Below are 27801 nucleotides of genomic sequence, written 5' to 3' on the forward strand. Positions count from 1 at the left end.
CACTAACATGCAGCGTCACCTTCAGTGGTCAAAGAGCATGCACAGTGGGATGTGGAAGCTTGAAAGCTGTTATGGAGCAACAAATTGTGCTACACCTTCTACCAAGCAGATGGACATGTGTGGATCTGACAGATGCTTGGTGAACAATAACTACGGTAAATAAATACAGAAGTTATATATAAGAAGATATTGAAGTTAAATCAGTGCAGAATTATTTTCTACATATTGAAATATTTCCACTCATATTAACACATTTGGGATCAGAGTATTTGTAGAAAAGTGTTTTTTATACACACGCATACACATACTTGTATTACAAAGTAAATTTATAATACAAAAATCATTCTTGTTGTAATTGTTTAATTGTACCCAAGTGTTAGGAAATAGTTTGTGTGTGAAGTATTTACATCATCTGGCTAGCTTAATTACTAAAATTTGTTTTAATTGCATAGGAAACAAGGCAAATGCACTGATCTACTTTACATAAATATAATCTAATCAAGCTCTTATGAAATATAACAGCTAGATCATATTAGAACATGAATTTGTGAAAAACTTTCGCATTATTTTGGATGCAATGCTTTACATAAATCTAGATGTAAGCTTACAGATCTTCAAAAGGTATTTTACATTCATTATGTACAGTTATGTAAATATCTTATGCTATACTGTTTTGAACTTAAAATGAGCATTCCTCTAATTTTTAGAGCTGTGGTGGATGACGATTGAATAGGCTTCCTGAAGTGAAGAAATTCATTTTTGATGATATTCCATCATAGTATCCTTTTTAATGGTTTCTGGTATATTAACTAATCAGACTTTTATATTAAAGCAAGTTTCATGGCTTGCACATGTAACAAAGTATATAGAATTTATTCAATAACTCTTCCAATATTTCATCCATCATTATCTGGACATCATCACAGAGTTGTATTCAAACGATGAATCAAAATAAGTCATAAATCATGCATATATTAGCTTGTGTTTTAGTCACGGCTGATGTATGTGATAATGCACTATTAGAGTTCAAAGAAACAATTGTATTAAATTGCGTCGGTTATAAAACTTATAAACAATTAAGTGATCACTTATTCCCAAAACTTGGATATTGGTATACCCTGATCGGTTCAGGTTCGGACAATTTCTTAATGTTTCACATCTTTCAAAGAAGAGACAATTGAATTTAAATTTGCTGGAGTGAAGAAGTTTTGTCTGGTTCAACATAACTCTGAGCCTGGTGTTGATAGCGTGAAAAGCAACGCCAGACTTGTCAGATTCCAAAAATGCAATGTAGTTTGTTCTTCAGTTCTAATAGAAGCAAGACAGCTAGTCATCCTTTGTGTGATGAGGTAGGAAGAAAGACTGCTTCCGATCTGGTTTTGAAGGAAACATATAGATTGAATTTATGAAGAATCCTTGCTGTAGGGTGTTGAAATTCTTTTCACATTGGATTGTAGTCTGGTAGAAGGATGATAGTTATCAATGTTTGAATGGTAGTTTTGCTATATCCATTACATGTTAGACTGCTTTCAGTTTTATTCAGTTCATCTAACAAAAGGGGATCAGAAGAGCAGATCATGAGATCTGTGTATAAGACTCTTGATAATGCCCATTTTTTTGCAACAAATGATGTTGGGAGGATGAGTGAATGCATCTGCCAGTAAAGGTTGACTTCTGATAAACTGAAAATTCAACATGACCTGTAAAATTAAGAATTATTACAGTATCCACAAATGGTATTGGGTCATTGGATTCACATTCAGTAGTAAACTTGCTATGGGAGTACAAAGATGATTTCCCAGAAGAAATGGTCAACCAGTTTAAATTTACCAATAGGTAAATAGGAGCAGCAGCAAGAGGCAGTCCTATCTCACACACCTTAGCTGATTACTTTATAGAGCATATAGAAAAAGAAATTTTTTGGCACTATATTCCCTCGGCCTCATGTATGGTTATGTTTTGTTGATATATTTGCAGTCTGGTCCATCCCACACTGAGTCAATTAGTTCAGTTTCTAGAGAAAATAACCTCCTTGTACTTCCATATCAAGTTGAACATGAATCCAACTTACGGTTCATTACTCATTATCTTCATTTATTTTTAGAATGTAGTTGAGGGTCTACTCCCTGACAATGTCCACATAACGTTGGATGAAATATGTCTTTTTTAAATAAATTTTATATAGTTTTTGTTATGTGTAAGCTATGAAACTTACTTTTAATGTCTAGTGCTATTAAGTACAGACTTTTATTTTATACAGAATATAGTAATTATTAAATAAGCAAAATATTAGATCCAGCTTTATTTCAAAACCGAATCTAGAAACTATGAAAGTTTTGTAAGTTAACCAGAGAACTTGCAGGAACACATCCTTGCATTGCTTTAGTTAAGAACACATCCTTACTTAAGACATAGTGCCTATGTCCATTTTTGATAACGTTTCACTTATCAAACCTTATCAAAAATGGACTAATAAAAGGCAAATATATTTAGTCCACACTAAGGCAACACAGGAATGCTCGCTGTATAACTTTCATAGTTTCTACTTTTGGCCTTTGAAATAAGGCTGGATCTTATATCTACTTATGTAATTTTACATTACAGAACTGAAATCTTCAGGCTCTTTATTTTAATAATTATTATAACCTTTATATTGTATTTTTTACGTATAAATGGCATAGAGCATGAATAACACTTGAACATAAAATAGATTGCTGTTAAAGTGATTCAGTTAATCTAACATGTTGATCAGAACCCCAGCGGGGAACAGACCTGATAATGTTTCTTTGTCAGCACTTGAAAAGCAGTTTTCATGACGTTGCTCCTCTTAATGTTTCTGTCCTTCATAATTTTTCTAGCAGTATTTCTGTGGTCACTGTTTCCTTGCTAGCTTCTATTAATCCTTCCACTTCCCTTGATGCATGTAAAAAAAAAAAAAAAAAAAAAAAAAAAAAAAACGTGAGCAGTTGCTGATTAACATCCATTCAGTCTAGTTACAGAACTTTCCCCATCTTTCATGCCATCTACTTAATTACTTTTCCTCTGCCACAGATATCTATACATTTTTACAGTCTTCATGGGGAGTAAATATTCAAAAAATGTGAAATATGTCTATAGTTCTTGTTTTGAGCCACATGATATAGGAAATAGTCTAAAATGCAATTTAATAGAACTTAAGCAGATGTTTATATCTGCATAAACATGCCTTCATTAACTATAAATTCATCATTCCTAAAACAAAAGTTAATTGTAAATATCCACTTGATGAAACATCAAGTGGATTCCCCCCCCCCATTGGGGGATGAAAAAATTGTTGCTTTTTGTCATTTCAGATAGTAAATTTTCAGTTGGCAACTTGCCATAAGTTTTTGTATTGTGAACTAAATTTTCATTTATCATTAAAAAGTAGCTTATTCACTGAAAATTATTTCAACCTTAATGATGAATAGTCATAATCTAGAATTTAAACAGGTTCCAGGTGCCCCTCCAGATCTGGTTTTGTTAAACAAACAAGGGCAGGAAATAAAAGTAAGATATGTAACCATGATCAGAATGCAATAAATATTTTGTATATTGTTATTTTATATGATAAATTCATATACATAAAATAAGTTCGTGGCAGTGAAAATGAGTGCAGCAAAATCTAGAACCAAGCTATCTAAGGAATTGAGAAAAAAAAAAAAAAAAAATCTGTATAAAGCAGATTTCTCTGTAGTCATTTTTACTGAGTCAGATGCCATAGATGTTTGCCATATTATTCAACTTATCTGCTGTAGTCAGTTAGAGGTGGTGGCATCATGAAAGCAACAAATAAAGACAAGTATACAGAATTGTATGAGTACAATAAGATACATTAAAAAATAGAAATGAACATTCTATCTGTGATATCACCTTTATAGCTTATAGAACAGGAATATTGCTCTCCATCATGGGTGCCTCGGAAAAAATAATTGCATCATCCTTAAAAGCTATCACATACAGACCTTCAAGCCATAACAAAAGTTAGTTATCCTTATCTGCTCACCAAGAGATCCACTCCATCTAGTTGATTCTGATATCTGCAGTTCTTGGAATCCACCACAGCACTCATTCTTCAAACCTAAACAGATTTGGCTGCATCACATTACCAAAAATCTGGGAGACCATCTTAGAGGTTTTGGATACATGTAGTAATCCAAATATGTGGTGCAGAGGATTTGAAAAATTTCAGGACTATTTAAGTAATGGAAAGTTATACACAATCCCACTGAAGAACAGCAAGATTGGCATTATATTGAGGCTTCTAATGATTAGGTACCACCAGCTTTGTCAAATGAGGAAGTTGGTGTATTGCTGTCAGTAAAGCTATGAAGAGGATTTGAAGTTAGATCACTTATATACAAGAGTGGGTGAGAGTGACTGATTTTTCTCTCCAGTTTCCCTACCAATGCATTGGTATCCCCCAGAAGTACTCGTGCATTGGTGGACAAATTGGAGAGAAAAGTCTACCATTACACAGCATCCAAAATAAGTTGACAGCCAAATTGAAAAAGGAAAGGCAGTCCATAAGATAATAGCTTGCTGAGCAAACTTGTACCAGAGCCAGTCAAATGTTCTCAGTGTCCAGATCAACCATGCATTTCCAAATCTTTCCATTACTGGTATCCAAGGTTAAGTGCAAGGGCTAGATCTGTGGATCAAGAATGGTAAATCCACAATACTGGTTACTGACTAGCTTTTAAATCTCCAGATGTTGAAGTTGAATGACCTGCATGGTTTTGAGACCTTCTGAACAGTAGTTCATTAGCTGACTTATTACCTTTTTTTTATTGAATGGGCTGAATAGAAGCATTTACATGCTGTAGGATGAAAAATCATCAAAAAATGAAATGATCAGTTAATGGCTTTTTATTCCTTTTTAACCTTATCTGGCTTTGAATGGGCAGCTCAGTCTCCCTTGATAGCCAATTAGAAATAGTTAGTCCATGACTATCACTAATTATAAGCAGCAACCAATGAAGGGAATTGCAAACTACTGCCATCTCTTCGTACCTTACCCTAAGAGGATATGTTTTTCTGAAATAGTGTGGGTTCTGTGGTTAGTTTTGAGTTTACAGGATGAAAAACCTGCATGCCTGTGCTAGAGATCAACTAACTCAAAAACTGGTTGAAGAAAGGCTTAGAAGATCCAAACGGCACTTCCATTGAGTTACATTGGTCTATTAGGATGAATTCCACTAAAATAGGAAGAAGACTGAAAAGGCATAAAGGATTAGTAGTGATACAGGAGCCCAAGCTTTTAGCACAGTAGAAGATACCATCGGGGCCAGATGACTTGGTATCAATTTTTGATGTTCTTTTTTTTTTTTTTTTTCTTGTGAGGCCAAGGCTAGCAGTTCTTGATCATGTTTCCCTTTGCCTTTATAATCTAAGCAGAAATTAGAGAAGATCTGCCTCCTTAAGTCAGCATTATCTTGGGAGGTGATATTATAATAGTATCATCTGAATTAGAGAGCAGAGGAACATGGATGAACAAATGTTGGGTCCTTGGTAAGGGACCTGACTTTTGTTGTAAGGCTTAAGCCATTTGGACAGGAGGCAAGGTTGTAGCATTTTCTTGGAGTGCCTTGGCACACTTCTTGAACTATGGCTTTGCCCATTCCATTTAAACTTCCCAACTATGGGTTGGGTAGTTTAGATAAAATGAGGACTGAAGGGCCTTCTGGTAAGAAGTTCATTCTCTGAGCAGATGTTTTCATCTGAAGAATATTAACAGTGGTTGGACTATAGTAATCTTGCATATTGTCCTCTTTAGCACTCTTGTAATGCCAAACGACAGTGCAGAATTGAGTGAAGGTTGTTTGTTTCATAATGAAGGCAACTTAGAGAGTTGTGGGCTGTGAGTTACTTTCAGAACAACCATCTACAGTTATTTGGATGGAGAGCTTGTTCAGGTTTTGGCAGAATATTCTGGTAGATAGAGGAATTGTTAGTTTGTTGATAATGATAAATACCTTGGCATTCCCTATCTGCTTGATCAGTGGAATTAGAGAAGGGAAGCAAGTTGGTTTACCTTGCTATGAACATTATTTAGATAATCTAGCCTTTGAAATAGGCAGTGGTTAAGTTTGGAGAGTAGTAGATGCCAAACTTAGGATTCATTTACTAAGGAGATTGCTCTTTGAATCAAACTCAGGAAGTGGTTTGAGATTTTTGCATTTGCTGGTATGGAACATAATTTCTGGTGAACACATAAGCAATGTCCTTTTTGATGAAAGGAATTGTGCAAGGTGTAATTTTGGATAGATGGATAGAAGAGGTATTTGTCTGAGGTTGTATTATGAATAATGGGTCTAGTTTGGATGAGAGTGGTAGTGTACAGGCTGTTACTGTTAAGTCTGAATGTTGGTGAAGTATAAGAGTTCGAAACTTTTCTTTGGGGGGCAGATCTTATGATCTGCAAAAACTATTTTGTGACACTTTCTTCCATTGTTAGTATGAAAGAAGTTAGTGAGAACATACAATAGGAAATGAGACTTGCTGAGTCAGCAAACATGGTAATCACTTAAGGTCTCCAATGAGAAAAGTGATTTGTCACTGAATGGTTAGAGATCTGCAAGGATAGAAAAATCAGAACTCCATGGTGGACACAGCAAATTAAAGAGGCAGTGAAGAAAAAAGAAGAAAGCATATCAAAAGTTCCTGGAAAATAAGTCAGCTTATGCTCTTAGAGAATGCAGAGATAAATGCAAGAAAGTCAAACATTGTAAAACTAGGTAAACAAAAGCATGGGAAGACTGACTTTGGTAAGAACATAGAAAATAAATATCAAGAAGGTAATAAGATATTCTGGAGGTTGTTGATGGAGCTCAAAAATGGAGGAAAGAGTGCTGTGAAAGGAATTACAGATGATAAAGGTCACATGAAAACTGGAAAAAAAGATATCCTTGAAGTATGGAGTCATTGCTTCAAAAAATTGCTAAATGAAACAATCAGTGACAGCACAGGTAAGAATCGCTGACCAGGCATGCAATCAAGAATACATATCCATATTTTGAAGTAGAAAAAAACTATTAAAATCCTGAAATGTGGAAAAGCAGCTGGAGTAGATGATATTTGACCAGAAATGCTCAAGTATTATTATTAGACACCTCCAGGAAGTCCAAAGACCCATCCAGGGAGGGCACCTGCTCTATAACTCTATCTCCGTTGCTCAATCCACCAACTGACTGCAACCATGCAAATGCCATCTACCGGCAACCACCACCACCACTGGTATTTCCAAAGACAATGACAAACATCCATGCTGACAGTGGGATTCGGACCCACAGCCTTTTGGCTGGAGAGCAGATATGCTAACCACTGAGCCAGCCAGGCTGGCAAGTGATATAAATATATGGAGGTAAAAATCTTGCAGTGACCACTGCATAGTTCAGAAGGCCTGGACAGAGGGAAAAATTCCAGATGATTGGAGTAGAGCTCTCATAGTACCCATATATAAAAAGGGAAATAAAACAATGTGAGAAATTCACAGGTCTTTCTCTGCTGTAAGATTTATGCCAGTATGCTTGAGAAATGGTTGAGAGGGATTGTGAAAGAGAAGCTTGGTGAAGAAAAAGCTGGATTCAGGCCATATAGAGGCTGTCGGGATCAGATTTTCACTTTGACAAATAGTTGAGAAATCGTGGGAATATAACAAAGATCTGTATTTAAGTTTTGTAGATCTGGAAAAAGCATATGACAAGGTTCCAAGAGAGAAGCTATTCAAAATGTTACAGTTGTGTGTGTAGTGTACAGTGTGGCATTATATCAAGCAATACTTATTCTTTGAGTTGTAAGTCAGTGGTTATAATTGAAGGAAGTACAGGAAGATGGTCTATTGTTAAATATGGTGTCAGACAGGATGTACATTATCTCCTCTGTTATTCATTATCTATATGGATCACGTTATGAAGGAAAGTGGTATTAAACCTGATATCAAAATTGGAGATGTTAATGTCAGCTCTTGTCTTTATGTAGACAATGTTATACTTCTAAATAAATCTGCCTCAAGTCTGCAAGATTCCTTGACTAAATTGAATAACTGTTGTAATAGATGTGGTATGAAGGTTAGCAATAACAACACAATGAAAATAGGCAAAAGCATTGAAAATATCAACTGCATTGTGAATGGAGAACATACAGAACAAGTAAAACATTTCAGCTGCTTAAGCATGATTTTTAGTGAAGATGGTAAATTGAATATGAAAATAGACAGCAGAATCAACAGTCGGTATGGTATGAAGTCAACTGAATAAATTTATATGGAATAAGAGAGAAATTAGTCAAAACTAAATTAGCTATATACAAGACAGTGTTCAAACCAATTTTAACTTATGAATCTGACAGCTGGGTTAGAAGTTAAACACTTGACCAAAGACTAGAGACCACAGATCTGAGTCCTGAGAAAGATAAGGGGCATGAACAGATGACACCAATGGCAATATCATATTATAAATGAGGATATTAGGAATGAACTTGACATTGTTAGCATCCAGGAATGTGTTAGCAGAGCTAATCTCACGTGGTATGGTCACTTAAACAGAATGGGAGAGGAAAGATTAGCAAAACAAGTTTTCTCTGTCATGTTGGCAGGAAAAAGTCTCAGAGGAAGACCAAGACATAGGTAGATTGATACGGTAAAAAAAAATGCCTTTTGAAGATGGAAATATAAGAATCTGACATAGTTTTTCATATAGTATTATCATATCCTGTACATCTGTTGAGGGTACTTGTCAGGAATTTGATGGTTAGAGATCTGCCATGTTGTAAAATTTTAATCATGGTTTAGATCATAGGTTTCCAAAGGGGCGATACCACCCCCCCAGTGGGCACTGAAGCCTTCTAGGGGGACTATAGTGGGATCAGAAGCATTTGGGAGTGGTCTAGGGGTCAGTGGCTCTTTATAGAAGAAATTAATAATATATATTTAAAAATTATTTTCGTGATTTTGCGATTAGATAATCACTTAAAATTTAAATATTGCATTTTAATTCATCATATGTCAGTCTTACACGATCAATTTTTTTTTATCAGTTTTCTATTTAAATTATTTAATCATTTGAAAATTTACCATGTCAGGTAGAAATAAATGTCAATTTTTTATGTCAATGAGAAAATGGAGCGTGTATAATAGGTTATGTTTACAGTAGCAAATATATTCCTTATATTTCATTTCAAAATATATAAAACCACTTTTCTAATTGATTTGTATTAAAATAAACCCAATTTTATATAATTTAATATTACGAGTAAAAATAATAAATGGCAAAGAAATAAAATTGTAAATTTTAGTTAGCCTAGTTCTAACTTATATTGCTAACTAGAGGGAAAAAACAAAGCAAATATTATTCGAAACTTATACTGTTTTCTGTGGTTATGTTTTGTAGGTTTGTTGTTTATATCTTGTGTAATTATTTTATTTATTAATTATTATTTATAATTATTCGGACAATGCCATAGTCGGATGAACAAAATGCACTTGCGTGCAAAATAAAAAATTGAACGTGTCATACAGGATATTTTAACTTCTATTTTTTATATACTTAAAACATTTATTAATTTTTTGCTATTGTAAAAATTGATTGTGCTATACAGACTTTAGTCTATCCACGCAGCAGATGAGTCTTAACTAGTAGTATGTCGGTCAACTATTACGTAGGTAATTCACTCAATTCAGCATGTTTTGACAGGAATATGGGTGCTTGCAGTGACTTGTTCAAAGCATGAGTACGATGGTATCGCAAACAAGTCAATGCATGCAAGTCGATTTGGGCTAGATTTCAAATCTATAAATACCAGTGGTTTAGGAATAAGTTTCATTATTTTTTGTGTGTTTTGCCAACAATCATCAATCGAAAGTGTGATAAGTGGAGTCATACAAAGTGTAAATTAAATCATTTATTTTATGAATATTTTTGCAAATTTTATTACTTCATTATGTCTGAATATAAGAAGAAATGTCGACAGTATATTGAGTATTTGAAATATGGTTTTATTCAGTCTCCTACGAACCAATTATTACCCATGTGCTTGATTTGCCAAAAAGTGTTTTCAAATGAAGCAATGAAGCCTTCTAGGCTACAAGAACATTTGACTAAAATGCATGCTGACAAAAAGGATAAAGATTTGTCCTATTTTCAAGTACTAGAAAAATATTTTAAACATCTAACTATTAAAACTTTTTACATCATCCACTAAACAAGATAATGACTGATTACAAGCTTCTTATAATATTTCATTATTAATCGCAAAAGCGGGAAAACCACACACAATTGGTGAGGAATTAATCTTGCCAGCAGTAAAAGAAGTAATAAACACTGTGCTTCATAAGCCAGCGTCAGATATTATCAGGAAAATTCCTTTGAGCAATAATTCAGTGCAAAGAAGAATTGATGAAATGGCTGAAGACGTTGAAAAATCATTGTGCAATTATTTGAAGACATGCCAATTTTCCATTCAACTCGATGAATCAACTCTCCCAAATAATGAACTACTACTCTTATCATACATACGATTCATAAAAGAAGAAAGTTTGTCAAGAATTATTATTTGCTAAAAACTTGGAAGCGGATACAAAGGGAGAATCTATGTTTAATATCATGAATAAGTTTTTTCAAGAGAAAGACATTCCTATTCGTATTATTTTGTCTGCTGCTACTGATGGTGCTCTAGCAATGACAGGGCGCCACAAGGGTTTCATAGCGCATTTGAAACAAGCAGTACCAAATGTACTCGCTATACATTGTGTTCTTCATCATCAACATTTGGTTGCGAAAAATTTAAGTGAACGCCTGCACACATCGCTCCATTACGTTATTAGAGTAGTCAACAAGATTAGAAGCAATTCGTTGAGTGACAGATTGTTTAGCCAGTTTTGTAGTGAAAACGATGAAGATTTCAATCGTTTGCTGCTTCACACAGTTCGCTGGCTTTCAAAAGGTATTTGTCTGAATCGATTTTACAATTTGTTTGATTCAGTACTAGAGTTCCTAGAAAACAGACGACGGATTGCAGGCCAACCTGATTATATCCAAAAATGACATCGCTTATTTGACAGACCTCTATAAAATATTTAATGAAGTCGATCTACAACTACAAGGTGATGAATTGAATTAAAACAAACGTTATTGCTGCTTTTGTAGGGAAACTTATTCTGTTCAAGCGGAATATGGGCCGAGGGGAATATAGCCACTTTTCAAATTTATCATCAGTGTCTCTCAAAAAGGAAGATTTACTTACATACTGCCAACACTTGGAGGTTCTCCATGCTTATTTCAATGAGGATATTCTAAACATGAATATACTAAATTGGGTTCTAGATCCTTTCTCACATGTAAGCACAGCAGGATCATCAAATTTAGAAGTGGAACTCATAGAACTCGCAACAAATGAAGAACTAAAAATAAAATTCAAAACTGGATACCAAGAGTTCTGGCTTCAAAAATCAATACTGACACTGTACCCTGGATTATGGGAAATAGTGCAGAAATTTTTAATTGTATTTCCATCTTATTTGGCTGAGCATGAGTTTAGTGCTGTAGTGAATTTACTATCTAAGAAAAGGAACAGATTGCATATAATTGAGTGGTGATTTAAGATTGTTTTTAACGAAAGTTGAACCCGATATTAGCAAACTTTTAAAAATGCACCAGGCTCATCCTTCAGATTAATTTGTTATTTTTACTTTGTAAGTTCGAAATAAACCATCTAATACATTTGATGGTGTTTTAATTATTACAATAAGATTCTTACTAATGTAATTACTAATTAATTTTCATATTTAAACCATTGTATGAAACTTCACATTAATTTGTTATTTTTGCTTTGTATTTTTATTTTATAAGTTAGAAATAAACAATTTTGTAATATATTTAATGGTGTTTTAATTATTACAATAAGATTCTTACTAATGCAATGCAATCTCTTAATTGTATTCCACATTTTCATATTTAAACCATTGTATATGAAACTGTGCATAATGTTATTCGAGCATACATTTTACAATCTTTACATATGGGCTACGTTTCACCAAAATCGGTATAGCAATAACTGTGTTCAAGATGAAGCACATATTGGCCACTTCTTTTTAAAAATTTAACGGCATAAGCATTATGTATCATTAGTTGCTATTTACATCAAAAATATCAAATGGCTTGAACGCAGAAAACTGTTATAATGGGGGGGGGGGCATTACAAAATTTGTCTTGCAAAGTGGGTGGTGGCCTGAAAAAGTTTGGGAACCTATAGTTTAGATGGATGTTACCAAAATATTTTTTATTGCAAGTTAAACAACTAAGGTGCAAATACTACAGTTTTCATTACTACTTAATGAAAGTTAAGATTTCTGCTTCCATGATATTTGCTCATCCTGTTACATACTGTGCCAAGTTTATTTTATATTGACTTTGTTAATCTGGTGTAGATTTGGTACAGCACAAAGGAAAGAAACTGCAACTTATCCTGTGTACGTTTTTCTCTAGTTTCATGTGATTTTGCTAATTTTCGTACATTACATTAAGCATTATTATAGTTCCATTAAAAAAAAAAATAATAATAAATAAATAAACCTATTGCAGTGTTCTCTCTAGAAATTTTTACCAGCTGGGTGGAATGAAGCATTGGCTGGGCATACAAAAATTTTGAATGAGTTAAGAAAGACCCTTGTTCATAACAAATTAAAATAGTAATTTTATTAGAAATTACTTCAAACAAGGATAATATTTTATATAGTAATTATAACAAACAAGACTAGGATTTTTCTTATTTTCTCATTAAGTAATGAAAAACCTTGTAATGCTTACTGCTTAAAATTTTATACATTAATTCTTCTCTTCCTTTTAGAAGCCCAGTTGTCAGCAGCTTTTTCGTAATTAAAATCTGTTGGATCTGGTCCCCTCCAGTGAAATCAGCATCAGATTATTTAGAGTGTTCTGACTGATGCGATTCCTCATACAGGTTTTTACCCTTTTTAATGCAGAGAAACCCCTTTCACATTCAGCTGCGCTCACAGGTATGGCAAGTCCAACAGTAGCTAGTTTTGCTAAATTTGGAAAAGACTCTTTGAGCTCAGATGTTGTTGCTAATTTCAGCAGTATTTGTCTTGGATCTAGATTTTTGTATGACTGTCATATGGCTTCCAATTGCAAGAAATTGAGCTGGTCTCATGAGTATCAAGATGCTCCGGTTCGATTTCTCATTACTATTAATTTAAAAAATGTCTTAAATTATTTTTCCATTCTTGCTCGTGATTTAGCCATGTCAATTCACAACATTAATTAGCCAGGCGGTTTTGCCCATTCAAAAGGTCCTGGGGAGAACATAGTATTGGTATATACTTTAAAACTTGCTTATAGAAAACAGTGTTGTTATACTTTAGACACATTAACAGATGAATGCATAATTGACATTCTCATAGCAACCTGTGTTTACCATAACACGGGTGTTGGTAGCCAGTGAGATAAAGGCTTCACTTCTGCTGTCAGTGTGGATTAAATTCCACTGGAGCATGGATTTAATGTCTTTTGGTGATATGATTTCCATTGAATGGAATGATTATAACATGTTTATTCAGTTTACATTTAGCAGTATTAAACATCATAAAAATGAAATAAAATGTAAGCTGCTGATATTTTGCTGAATTTCAAACCTATATCTTCAAAACACAAAACTTGGTCAGAGGTAATAACACTACTTGTTAGTACTGTCAGTCGTATACTCTGAATTTGATTTGTTTGAAACTTAGAGAAATGTCAGAAACTAATCTTTGTTCTTTATTGCTTTGTTTTAACATTACTAACAGTAAAATAATTAATGCCTGCACCTGTTCTATACGGTTTTTTATTTTAAGACCTTGAAATGGCATGGAAAGCTGTTTTTTATCAAAAAATTGTGAACACACACACAGATCTACAGTCATAAAATACATATTTAATCCTTCATTAGGAGAGCTCAACTAGTCCTAAGGGATGGATGAGAAAAGGGGGAACCCCATACGAACAAAATAAGTATTGAAAGATATTTTATGAATTCTTAAAATATCAAGATTTATTTATATTGACAATTATAGTTTATCAGCATCTGATTATCCTCGTATCAAAACCCATAGTTCTATAATAATAATTAAAAAAAAAAAAAATTAAATAGCGTTCAATAGAACTTAACCCTTGCCAAAAACTAGCCAGCCTCTTTTCTTTCTCTATTCTCTAGATAATCAAGGATGACATACCAGTCTTAATCTCTTCTATTAATGTATTCTTAGTAACATTTTTTTCGTAACAGATATACCTTTTATGCTTAAGCAACAGTTGTATCACGTAACCACTTTTCTTGGTTTTAGTTGTGCATCTTGCTAGCAGGTGAGAAGACTTATGGAAATCACAACCATTTAATAAATTGCAGCATGCTCTGTGCTATCAACTTTGCTTAATTTTTTGGAGGTGGGGGAGTGACAGCCACAACTCAATTTGCCAATGGCGTATTGTCAAGTCCGCTGCCATTTAAGGACTACATTTTACACAGCATATTACAGGATTTTGAGGTATGTGGTACTTGTGATGTATGCATCTCGCAGTTGGGAACGTGGTAAGTGAGAGACTGGGGAGTGCATCTCTGTGTAAAATATAGAAAATAGAACTGTAATTTAGAAATTAGCATAATGGACCTCAGCAGCATTACATCAGAAATGGGTGTAACCAAGAGAGACGAGTAATGTGATCGAGGGGGTGGGGAAAATAAGCAGCGTGTGAATGAGAATATAAAATTAGTGAGTGTAGTAGGTTTGAAAGATGGTGTTATTTGTGAGGAGGAATGCTGAATGACAATAAGTCACTTGCAAGCGAGATGGATGGGTTGAAAGAAGAGGAATGAGTTCAAGTATGAAAGAAGAGATTAGGAAACTGGAAACAATAATGCAAAGCAAATCAGAATAGGAGTGAAAGAGTTATGGGAATGATAAAAGGGGAGAGAATAGGAGACCCAGTTGAAGAGAAGAAATGAAAGGTGACACAGTGCAGGAACCAAGGACGAAGAGAGGACAGAACAGCAGGTAGGTGGGAGAACAAGGAGAGAAAATCTCAGGAGAGAGAGAGATGAACAAGGAAGAAACTGTGGTAAGAGATGTGATGTATAGAGATTTGTGTGGTGTGCAAGATCGAATGCCAGAGGAGTGTTTGCCTAGAGAAATGTTAGTGTGACTACGGCAATTAAGTGAGATGAATGAATGGATTAGATGAGTGTGATGGTCGGCATAAATGGTTGAGGGATCTGAGGTTGTACAGCAGAAGACAGAGAGGGAAGATAGTATGTTTACTGCCCAGGTATGATAATGTGGAGCTGCAGAGAAGAACGTCATTAATGAATAGTAAGATAGCCAGAATATGTTAAAAGAAAGGCTTGGATTATATGGATGCTTGCAGTGCATTTGAGGGTGGAAAAGAACTGTATGTGAGATGGCTTGCATTTGAAGGATGTAGGCACCTGGAAAGAAATAGTTCTCAGAACAAGCCAGTGTGCTGATGCAGGGAAACTAGAATTATTAGGGTGGATTATGGAAGGGGTGGCCTCTTGTGGGAATAGTTGCTTGGGAGAAGGAAATATATCTTGGAATGTGGAATCTGAAAGGAATAATGATAGGTATAGAAACAGTGACAATGTATTGATGATTTGTTCTATTAATGTCAGGAGTATCTGGAATAAAGAAGATGGTGCTGATAGCCTCAGCCTGTCCAAAGATTATTAGGATCGTTGAGATATGATTGACATAAGGTGATATGCTGATGGGAATAGAAGTAACAGGATAGGAAGAGTAAATGCAGCAGTGGAGTACTGCTTTTGATAAGTGAGTTGTCCTCTGAGTGGAGGTTTTGGAAGTCAGTGGCACCAATGGTTTTGAGAGCATATGGTGTGAGGTGGGCAGGACAGGATATTTAGTGGAAGTGCTATAAGCCAAAGAGCATAGAGGGTGTAGTGCAGGAGATGTTTAGGCAGTTAAGCTTGGTGAGTGTCAAAAGAATGATTGTTATGGGGGATCTTAACTGCAGCAGTATAGATTAGGAAGAGGAAACTGTTTTAGGCAACATGTAGTAGAAAGAACATGAAGTTTGAGTTTTAGATTTGGTCATAGCATTAGAAGATCTGATTATAACCGAGATTGCATTTCTTTCCCCAGTTGGAGAAGGTGACCATGTGGTTAAGTGAAGGGATCTTGGTGTGATAAGTAATAGAAACCGGAAATTCAGGGAACATATTGCAAAGGTGGTGAAAGTAACCCAGAGGAATTTTTTTTGTTGAGCCCATATGAACAGTTTGTTAATAAACCTATAGTATGTTTGGTACTGTGTATGGGTAGTAGGTTGGGAAAGAAGAAACTTGTTTACTTAATGTGTGAGGATTTAAAAGCCTGCATGTTGTATTCCTTGGGAAACATGGGGGTGGGGACTGTTGTACAATACAGCAGTAGCAGGGATGGAGGAGGAAAAAAAATTGTTCTGTAAGTTTCAAGTTGTATTGTGGAGGGATGTTGGATGGCAGCTGCATGTGTGCCAACAGAATTAGCATCAGTAATTCCCCTAATCAGTACTATTTTATATGAACTTTTGCCATGGAAATATTTATAGAATAAACAAATTGTAGGAATCATATGCCTATGTGAAAGTGGGAGGAGTGAGGATTTCTGCAATATTGAGGACACTGATCAGCAGGGATAAAATCCCATTGTACAAAGCCTTAATCTGACCAAAGCTGGATATTGTGTTACAAATTTTGGTCCTCAGCATCTGAAGGGGAAAATTAACCTTGGAAGGAGTACAAAGGCAGATAACAAAGATTTATCAGGATTGTACAATGTTAGTTATGAGGATAGACTGAAGGAATGTGGACTGCAAAATTTGGTTGTTACAAGGTTGACAATGGGGAGTTCTTTTTTTTTTTTTTTTTGTTGGAACAGGGCAAGGAACAAGGGCAAAAGTCATCCCTGGAAGTGAAAAAAGAAGTCATGAGTAAGAGGGTGAGGAGTGGTTTCTTTGCATGGAGTGTGGTTAAACTGTGGAATGCTTTGCCTGTTAGTGGTGAGAGTATGAATGGTGAATGAGTTCAAGGATTAGTATGATAGACTGTTTTCTAAGGTGGATCTCCCATGATGGGTGTTTTTGTGACTCTGGGCAGTTCTGAATCATAGTAATTATTATTATAATAATAAATTCAGTTTATAAAACTGATCTTGGTTCAGACTTCAATAGTATTTATTTTCATGATGTACGATATCAGCATACAGCAGATATCTTACATTATGGAAATGAATGTCTTGCAACCAAAATCTGCTTTTTGGGTTTTGGCTGAAAAAAACTTATTCACTGATTTTATTTTTTTGTTATTCTCTTTTTGCCAGTCATTTTGAACTTTTTTTTTTCCTTCAGTGTAGCTTTCACTCATGAAATTGAATTCATCTTTAGTTGGTTTTAATGCTGAATACAAGGCTATCCTCAGAGCCATTTTTTTTAAAATGGCTCTGATGGCTTAAGAATAAAAGATAATAGAGGAATAATACCAGCCATAGGGCATTCTAACCAAAAGTGGCCAGACAAAAAAGAATACAGAGTATGTGACACTGGAGTTAGGGCATTCTAAGAGCAGTTTTGCTTTCAGATTTAAAAAAAAAAAAAAAAAAAAATCTAACATCTCCCTTTCAAATATTAGACTAACACTATTCTTTGATCTTTCCCAACTAGTTATTTATATAAGTAATTGTTGTGCTTTTAGTTGAGTTAAGATTTAAATTATCTGGAAAATTTGTATATTTGAATATGAAACTTGTTCAAAGCCACTTCAGTCTTCAAATCAGCTGAATAATCTCACATTATAATGAATGATGCTTATGCCATATTGCTATTCTAATAACAATGTGGCATAAACACTGCTATTGGAATGCATTTCTAATAGCAATTTAAAATTGCTTATTAGAATTCTAATAAGCAATTTTAAATTTCTTATTGCTTATTAGAATTCTAATTTCTAATTGCTTATTAGAATTGCATCTTAATGCACCCTATAAATTCAAAAGGAAGAAACTGCTTGGTCTAACTCAGACTTCTTTACTTCTGGCAAGTTTTTTTGGAAAGTAAATAAAGTAAATTATACTTGACATAATGTTAGTCTAGGATTTGGAGGAAAATTGTAGATAGGAAATTAGTGGTGATGTAAGTTTTTCATGTAGTTTTATATCTTGTACATGTCAGGAATTTGATAAAATATTCTTGCTTTTATCCTTATTTTACTGAAGCATGAATTGCACTTGGATATCTTCCAGCTGTCTTAGTGTTTCATGATGCACAAGAACCCTTCATTTGTGTGATATTCATTGTGGCAGTGATGACCCTTCTCATGTTATTTCATTATAAAATGAATTTGCTACCCAAAGCAGTTTCTTATCAGCAGGCACTAACTCAGAACTTGTAACAACCATAAATAGAAAAATGATATATAATAATATTATGTATTAAATTTTGTGTTCTTTCCAGGGTTAAAACAAGATGAATACAAAAATAAAATTTTCCTTAGTTTAAAAAAAAAAAAAAAAAAAAGCAATACAAATTGTTACCACCATCTATTCCAGACTATTAATATGATGGACCATTTTGCTACTGCCATTTGGAAATGACCTCTGCCATTGATTCAGCTCTAAAAATTGTCATGGGTCTGCTTCTCACTGAAGGATTATCCTGAGATTGGTTAGTTTTTGCCTGAAGTTTGGTAGCATTGTCCAACAGAACTAAAATGTATCTTTCAAGGCTTCAGCTTTAGAGAAAAAATTATGGGTAGTAAACATGCTTGAAGGGAGTATGCTGGTCATTGATATTAAGGAAACTTGGCAGGACATCCACTGTGTATTTGTAAGTAACCAACCTAGTTGTGAGAATGTTCAAATGCAAAGTTTTATTTGCTAACACTTCAATTAAAAATAAGGAATGAAAACAGTGTCAAGTATGATTTTAATTTTCTTAGTTCTTAGTATATACTGACTCAAGGAGTACAATCCTAATGAAGATGGTGCTCAATATACTTCATATTTATATCCATTGAAGTCTGTATGTACATACAGGATCTCAAATGTTTACCTATATTCTAGTAAAACGAAAAATGGTATAGATATTCCTGATGAAAAAAAATCAGATTGGGATATGGTGGTATTTAAATTTCCAATACAGGAGGGCTAACTTGCCTATTTAAAAAAAAAAATTTGTGACTACTTATCCAATGGCACTGCAGAATTTCTAGGTTGTTATAAATGTAGGAAGCTCCATTTGATAAGGCAAGGTCTATAGAATTTTTTATGATCTTGTGGTGAATAACTGAGGAAACTATTTTCCTGCAGACAATTTCAGTAGAGTTATAGAATTCATTCCTCTGAATGGTGATTATTAAGTAGGCAAGAAAGAGCCTATAGCCAAAATTTTAGTTTGTGGCATGGATAGATTTCAAGCAAAAAAAAAAATATGTAATAATAGTTTAATACTAGCAGGGTTCAAAAAAAAAAAAAAAAAACTAGTTATGAAACTCTGAAGTATATTATAACTTAGTTTCTATAATTTATACAATAATGCTTCTAAATACAACTGCATATATTGCCTAAATTAGGGATCCCAGGGTATAGCAAATTCCGTGTATTAAGCTAAATGATAAAATGCTGTCCCTTAGCATAATTTTATTTGTAGTTATTTTACAAATTCTCATTCATCTGTTATCTGCTAAAAATATGTTTACTGATACTTGTTTTTCTTTTGGATGCATGAATTAAAATCTGATTTGCTTTGTTGCTTGTTAAAATGCATGTGGTAATGTCTGTTTGTTATATATATAGCGTATTGGTCTGAGTGAAAAAAACCAGGAACAGTGTAACCAGCTAGTTTTGGACCTAGGATTTTATCGCAAGAAGGGCAAAGATGAAGTAGTTCCTCCAGAATTTGAAGACCTGCCTTATTCCAGACATGAAACTGAACTGTAGTTTTAAGTTCTTTTGATTTTAAAAATCTTCAGTGCTTTTTTTTTTTTACCTCCTGCACTTAACTGATTATTAGTTATTATTTGAAAGGGTTATGCTACAAATATTGCACTCTTGTTTTCAGTTCTTTAGAATATGAACTTTAATCATTAAGCAAATAATATAAGTTTTTTTTGTTTAAATGAGCATTCATTTGCATAGTTGAATACTTAAGATGGACCAGTCAATGCAGAATTCTAATATTACATGAGCTTCTGAAATCATGTCTTCAACTATTTGAAGCCAGTTACTTTGAGTAGCATATCAACAGTTATGGGCAAATTGTTAACTACCCACCCATCCATATGGATGAAATATATCATTCATTTTATGCTTTGTATCTATGTTATTTCAGTGGTATATCTGAATGCAGTTTCAGATATATAATTTATGTCCATGTTTCAATTGATCTTTAAAGATGTCACACCTTGTAAGGTGGTGTTAGGCTCCTGCATATATTCTACAGGATGAAATTATAAGTATGCATAACTTTAGACTCTAATAGATAGTTGTGAATAATTTTCATTCAATACTGAATGGCTGTGGAGCTATAGCCGTTTTGAATATGAACTGCTTCAGTGGTAAAATTAAGAATAAGCAAACATTTGGTAAGGTTCCAAAAAATTTAAAACTCGCGTTTTTGATAGCTCAAATGATGCCCTCAGTCTTGATATAGCATCTAATGTGTTATGTGATTGCAATCTTGAAACTTACTTGCTGTAATCAGCCATTGCAGTTTGTTGTGACCTCATAGCATGGGTATATATTTTATAGATTCTGCAGTAGAAATAGTATTGCTGAAATACAAATCTGATTTTCTAGATCAGAATTCATTTCATATTTAGAATCTTTCCTGTGGCTTGGATTTCATCAGAGTATATAGTTGAATATATGGCCATGTAAAAACATTGCGGCATAGCCTAGTTGAGTAGTATGAAAAGGATACTTATGTGATGACATACCTAAGTGTAAGCATGTTTTAGTGTACTGTATATCTAAATATATAGAACATTGCTTGTAGCAAGCTGTTAATGTGGTGAACAAGTGAATTACACTTTACAAGAAATATTATTGTAATCCTTTACCAAAGTGTGGGCAAATAAGTTCGTTCATGAAATATCTTCTCGACTAGGCTTCATATACATAGAGGCTGATGTCTACATTGATTTAGCTGTCAGTATCTCCATGGGTCTAGTTACCACTGATCAGACTGCAAAGATTGAGACCAGTCTGGATAGGGATTGTTGCTATGATTCATGGGCACTAAACCATTCCAAATTGGGATAATGGTGTGCATTATGTGATGTTTAAGCAATTAGGTATGAAGTCAACCTTCTCTACATATAAATGGCCTAGTCATGAGGATACTTCATATGCAAACTTTCTATACCTTTTGCTTAGTAAAGGATTTAAAATAACTTCTTGTCCAGTGTAATTTATGTAGAACATTAAGTGTCAGCTGTTAATTCCACATACTGTGTTAAGCTGTTTGAACTCAACATATGCTCAACAATGGAATTTTTTTAAATTATTTATGAAATGTATAACAAAACATTTGTAATTAATGTCTTTGTACCTTCCATAATGGTTCTGAAATTAAATGTTCCTTATTCTGTTTTACACGGAGGTACTTGGGGGGGGTTAATCAGCAGGTTGATTTATTTTACTTATAGATTTTAGAAAAGCATGTGATAGAATTCATAGAAACTCCTTTGGGGAGTATTAAATGAAGTGGGAATTAGATCTCAACCTTTTTGTTATTAAGACAGGATTGAAGCATTGATGCTTCTTTTTGCCTATCCATTTTAATTTAGTTCTAAAAAATTGTATTCAAGAAACTGTGAAAGATAACATAATCAAAACAGTAATATTAGCATATGCAGATGATATATGTATGGAGAGAGAGATATTGAGATATATATGTCTTGTTGGAGGAGAAAATACTGAAAATATTAGAGTAATATTCAGAAATTTCAGAACTTCTGCAGAAAAACTAGCATTACAAATCAACCAGGATAAAACTTGAATATTTAACCATATGTAGAAATCGCATCATATTCAGGGGGGGGAAATGACTACTATACCACTGACTTAAAATTTACAAGTGCTGTTTCTTTCAAATATATTGAACATAGATTTTTGTGGGATGATAAAATTAGTACTGAAATATAAGTTAGAATACAAGCCTCCAATAGATCTTATCATTCACTACATCGTTTATCTTCTAAAGTTCTGTCAAGTAGAGTTAAAACAGAAATATACATGGCATTCTAGACATGTTTTATATGGAGTAGAAATTTGGAGCATAGCAGAACAAGATGCAAAGGCTTTGCAGATTGTTAAAAAATAAAAATGCATAGAAAGGTCTGTGGACCTATAAGAGAACACAATAGGTGATGGAGGAGACATAATCAAGAATTATGAATTCTGTAGATCCCCCACTTCTATCTGATGAAATCAAAGCTTGTGGGTTGCAATGGTTTGGACGTGTGGAAAGAATAGGCATTTGATTAGTTGAAGCCTCATGGAAAGTAACCTAGAGGAAGACTACAGCAACACTTGGAGGATAACATCCAAAAAACTTAGCTGAGATGAGAATCCTGGACAAAGAGCTGAAGACAAAGGAATGGAAGTTGGTACTTCCATTCCTTTGTCAAAGAACCTTAGAGGTTTAGCAAGGTAAAGAAACTACTTGGATTACTCTTCATTTTAATGGAAATATTAATTACAATTCATAAGTAAACCTACACATCGTGTTTCATGTTATTTTAAACATTTTGAATTTGTTTTTCTAACTTCCAGAGCATTCCATGCTTGTAATATCTAGCCATGTATGCTGAATAAGTTTCTTGCATTTTCAGTACAAAGTGCTTTTTTTAGCCCTTGATTTTCATTTATAACTTGTCTCTAAAAGGTTTTCAGGTGTTTGCCAATTTACACTGTTTTCCTGGAGACATCAATATATTGTACAAAAACTGTCTCGGTAGAACACTTCTCATATGCTCATCACTTATCTTGCCATTTCCTTTCTTATAGTGTCTGAAAACTTGTACAAAGCTTTTACTTGGTTATAAATAGATTACTTTTACCAAAAAAAATTCTTCTCACATCCACAAGTTAGGCTAGATTTTTCTCTCAGAGGGTGGTGCATGATTGGAATCGATTGCCATTGGATGTTGTGAGTGCAAGCAGTGTGAATAAATTCAAGAATAAGTATGATAGCTTGTGTGTGTGTGTGTAGTATGTGGCCTCCCTCGATGAGTCTCTGACTCCCTGGGGGTCTCTCTTAGTAATAATGCATATTGCAGTCCAACCATGGAAACCAATGTTGTCTGCAAGGTTGAAGACCCCCTGATCTAGATGATTGGATGGAGACTTTCACCATATCCTAAAGAGCACTTTTGACTAATTTCTTTTGTTCATATAAATTTATTTGTCTGTCTCCCCACCATACCAGCTTTACTTTAAATAGTTTTAATGGAACATGTGCACTAGACATATAATTTTTGTGGCTTATACATGTAACAAAAATTATGTAGAATTTTATTCAAAAATGCCATTATATTTCATCCAATTTTACGTGGACATCAGGGAGAGAGACTATTTAACTATTCAAAACATGAATCAAGAGTCATAAATCATGCATATATTAGCTTGTTTCAACTGAAGTATATGATTATGCTATTGTATTTAAAAAGTTGCATCGTAGATTAAAACAATTATTAATTTCAAAAAATTATGAAGAATTAAGTGATCACCTCCTGAAACTGAGATTGGCATGCAGTCTAATTGGATTTTGGACAGACCTGGCTTTCTGTCTTGATTGAACATCAAGACTATTAGATTTTTGGCAAGTCTGGCCTTCCTTCTCATGTTGTTGGCACTAGGCACAGTTCTTTGGCCAGATGAAACTTCATTCCAGCAAGTTCATATTTGATTCTTTTCCCCAAAATATGAACTATTACAAAAATCATTCAAACCTCAACTGATCAGACTTCACGTCAATCTCCAAGTTTTGGGAAGAGATCACTATTAATTAAAATTTTTAATTAATAATTTAAAAATATGCAACTTTTTACAATTGTTCCTTTTGAACTCTAATAGTGTAATCATACTTTAGCTGCAACCGAGATATGAGCTAATAGGATCATGATTTGTGATTCATGTTTTGAATGTAGCTATGGGTGGGTGGATGGGTGGGGAGGGATTGAAAAGTTCTGAACACCTGGAATAAAAATGATTTTGAAGCAACTGATATAACCACAAGAAAGAACATAACCTTAAAACCCTTTGACCCATACCATATTTCATAAAATTGTAATAATTTGTTTTTATTTTAGATACAAGACATGTCTATTCCTTCATGGTGATTATCACAACTTTTCAGCATACTTTCATGAATGTCTGTCTCCTTGATGTCCATGTAAACTTTGGGAGAAATATATTGGAATTTTTTGAATAAAACTAAGTTTTGTTACATGTGTAAGCCATGAAAGTTATTTAAATAAAGCCAGCCTAAACAAAAACTGAGTTTTTGCTAAGAGTTGAGATATTGGTATATAATACTAGAACAATCAGAGCGATTTTCCTGCTTTACTTATTTTGGTGGATAAAGAGTTTCCATTGTAGAAATAATTACATCTAGTATAAAAATATGTTAATCAGTCCCATTTGATGCAATATTCATGTTTGATTTGAAAAGAAATTGGGAATACTACTGGAGAAGGTTAATGTAGATGTTAGGTAACATTTTATAGTTCAAATATTACCAAAGGTTTTTTTTTCCCCCACCTGGAAACTATGTTTTTTCGTCCCCCAGAACATGCAAACCTGCCTGTGAATATATACATCTATAGACGTAGGGCTAACCACCTTATCCTCGATTCAGTAGTGGTTAAATGTAGGGAGGAAGGAATAAGAATGTTACCAATCAGAATACTCTGCCCATTTTGCATTCAGGTGGTGGGGATTCTCTTAAGCTGTTTTTCTTAACAGTGCTTTCTCAGTTTCTCATAAGATAGCAGGAGCAGTAATGAAGAACTTGCTGAAAGTTATAAGGAGGTAGAGAGTGTTCTTCATCCAACAAATGAGATAAATTTGATGTCAGACATGTTAATCCTGACAATATAATGCATTGAGGTACACTGACACAAATAAGCGAGGCATAATCTCCTTGAATTGTGCCGAGTTCAGTAAGATTGAAATGTGTGTGGTTAAGACTGAGGGCAAAATGATTCTTGCTAACCCTTGAATTTAACAGTTGATTTGCATATAAAAAAAAACTTGTAGGAAGGAACAACAGAAATAGCTTTCTGTAGTGAATTTACTTGAAAATAGCATTGTGCCTGTGGAACTTTAAAAAATTTTTGTATGTTTTTTGGTTATTGTAATTTCTTATAATATTGAATTCTATTGTTCAACATTAAAAAATTCCCAAGTTCCATGGGCACAATGCTATTTTCAAGTATTTAATATTTCTCATTAAAATTGCTTGGTATTTTGGAATTTTACTTGTTGATTACAGTTTCTTTAATGTGGCTGAATTTAAGTTAAGATTGAATTCAAGAATTCAATCTTAACTTAAATTTTTATTAGTATAATAAAACTCATAACCATGTTCACTGCTTCATTTGTTTTTTTTATAGTATATTGTATTTAATCTACAAAAATTTGTTAGACTAACCAGAAAATGAATAGCAAAACATTTCATATGTTTTTTTTATCTTCATAAAATACAGAATGCTAATGTGGTATTTTTCATGTTTTAAAATGTAAAATTTATTGCCCAGTGGTATAGTATAGTTTTTACTATAGCAAACCTATAGGATTCAGAAAAATTAGAGAATTTTTCTGTTAGCATAAAAACTATTCTAAAGTTAAAATGGCTGCAACTTCTTGTAGCTTGCTGTGATAAGTTCTGTAATGATATTTACTATAGTGAGGATTGACTAATATATTTTAATATGCAATAAAAGTTAAACTTAATAGTATTTTAGCAATCTGTTTTCATCATTATCCATTTGCATTGGTAATGTTGACTTTGCCCATTAAAAGTTATCCTAATGTATAGCAGTTTGGATTTTTTCCATTTTATTTGGTATGCAGTCAACACTGGAATAAACTGAAGTCATTAAGTCAATCTTTAGATTATAAATTGATATTTTAATGTCCTAGTACTTGAGTGTTGAGATAAAGTAGCATATATCCAATGATGCTTCAGGCTGAAATAGTGGTTTGAAGCTGATGAAATCTATTTGCTACTTTCCTTCGACACTTTCATTTGCCATGTATAAAAATATATTATCAATAAAGATTTTAAATATTTGCCTCCTTTGCATTCTATATGTAGCTGTCACTGACAACAATCACTGTGGTCAAATTAAATAACAAAACCATTTCCTGAAAGTTATCTTCAGAAATTCACTTTATCTCCATGTTTTGAGCATTCAGCAAACATAAAGATAAGTTTCTTGATTGGAAAGCAATTTCAAGTAGTTCAAATATGTTCCATTGTGGACAATGGAACTTATTTGTGCCTATGTTTCCATAAGAAGGCTCTCCCAAAGTAGAAATAAAGGAATTTTTAGTCATGAGACATAAAGAAAATGGACAAAGCTGCTCCTTATTGGAGTTCTAAACAGAGTAGGAAATGAATCCCACTAGGCATATGGATGTTTTGGGAAAATTTGGAGAAAAGGGCACTGCTGATGATAATGGTACCTGCCTGCTGGATTTCTGTTTTCAGGGGATGGATTAGACATTGCTAACATGTTCCGATATAATGTGCAAACATTCACATACAGAGAAAACACAAGCCTCATCACCTATCATTGTTGATAGCGATGTCTTCACACTGGTTCAAGATATAAGAGTATACAGAGGGCTTTAAATTGGAAGTGATCATCACGTAGTTCTTAAGTTCGATAAGATGAATATCATGTTGAATAATATGTAAGAAAGTTTTAAAAAAAATTAGTTTGAGTAGCTTTTACAGGTGAATTGTAGCTTCAGCTATACATGCATTTTTTGTATATATATATATTCTCTAAAAGAATAAAGAAATATGCAAGCGCTAAGCTGTGTATTTAAAAAAAAAAAAAGTAGCTCAAGTCATGTGAAGAATTTAGGAAGAATATAATAAGAAATATCAGGATGGTAGCAAAATGTTCTGGACACTTGAAAAAACTTAGAAATTGAGGGGAAAAAACTGTGAAAGGAATCGGATGATATGAAAATTGAAGATGTTCTAAATATACGAGAGTAATTACTTTGAAACATTACTAAATTAAACAAGTGATAGAAAACATTCAAGAGAAATACATTTCAGCTGGAAAAAGCTATCGAAAATCTGAAATGTAGAAAGCAGCTGGATTTGATATTTCATCAGAAATGATCAAATATGTAGATATTACAGTTTTTCATTGGGCTACCTTGCATAATTCAGTAGGTCGAATTCCAGACAAATGGAGTAAAAAAGGAGAATAAAACTGTGAGAATTAGTTATTTTTCTAAAGAATTCTTCTTAGGAAGATTTATGAAGCATACTTGAAGAAGCTAAGAAAAATTATTGAAGAACTTTGAGAACAAGAAACAGTCCAAAGCCAAACAGGTTGTCAAGATTACATTTTCACTTTATGACAAGGAGTTGAGAAATTGTGGGAATGTAACGAATATTATTATTATTCAGGTCTCCATGGAGTCAAAAGACATCGTGGGAGGTCCTTCCTAAGAACATAAAGTCTGTCAAG

At 33.6% G+C, this 27801-nt stretch overlaps 1 protein-coding gene across 1 annotated transcript; it reads left to right on the plus strand.

The window, feature by feature from the left end:
- Window positions 1–722: 722 nt before the first annotated feature.
- LOC150095631 (selenoprotein M-like) lies at window positions 723–26380 on the plus strand (the record flags this gene model as incomplete). Its single annotated transcript, XM_090409692.1, has 3 exons — window positions 723–778; window positions 3450–3528; window positions 19874–26380. Coding segments are annotated over 3 exons (279 nt in total), but the record flags the coding sequence as incomplete, so codon positions are not given.
- Window positions 26381–27801: the final 1421 nt, after the last annotated feature.

This window comes from Typopeltis vanoorti, chromosome 20, assembly GCF_054136105.1.
Source record: "Typopeltis vanoorti isolate ZY-2024b chromosome 20, IOZ_Tvanoo_1.0, whole genome shotgun sequence".
Taxonomy (NCBI): domain Eukaryota; kingdom Metazoa; phylum Arthropoda; class Arachnida; order Uropygi; family Thelyphonidae; genus Typopeltis; species Typopeltis vanoorti.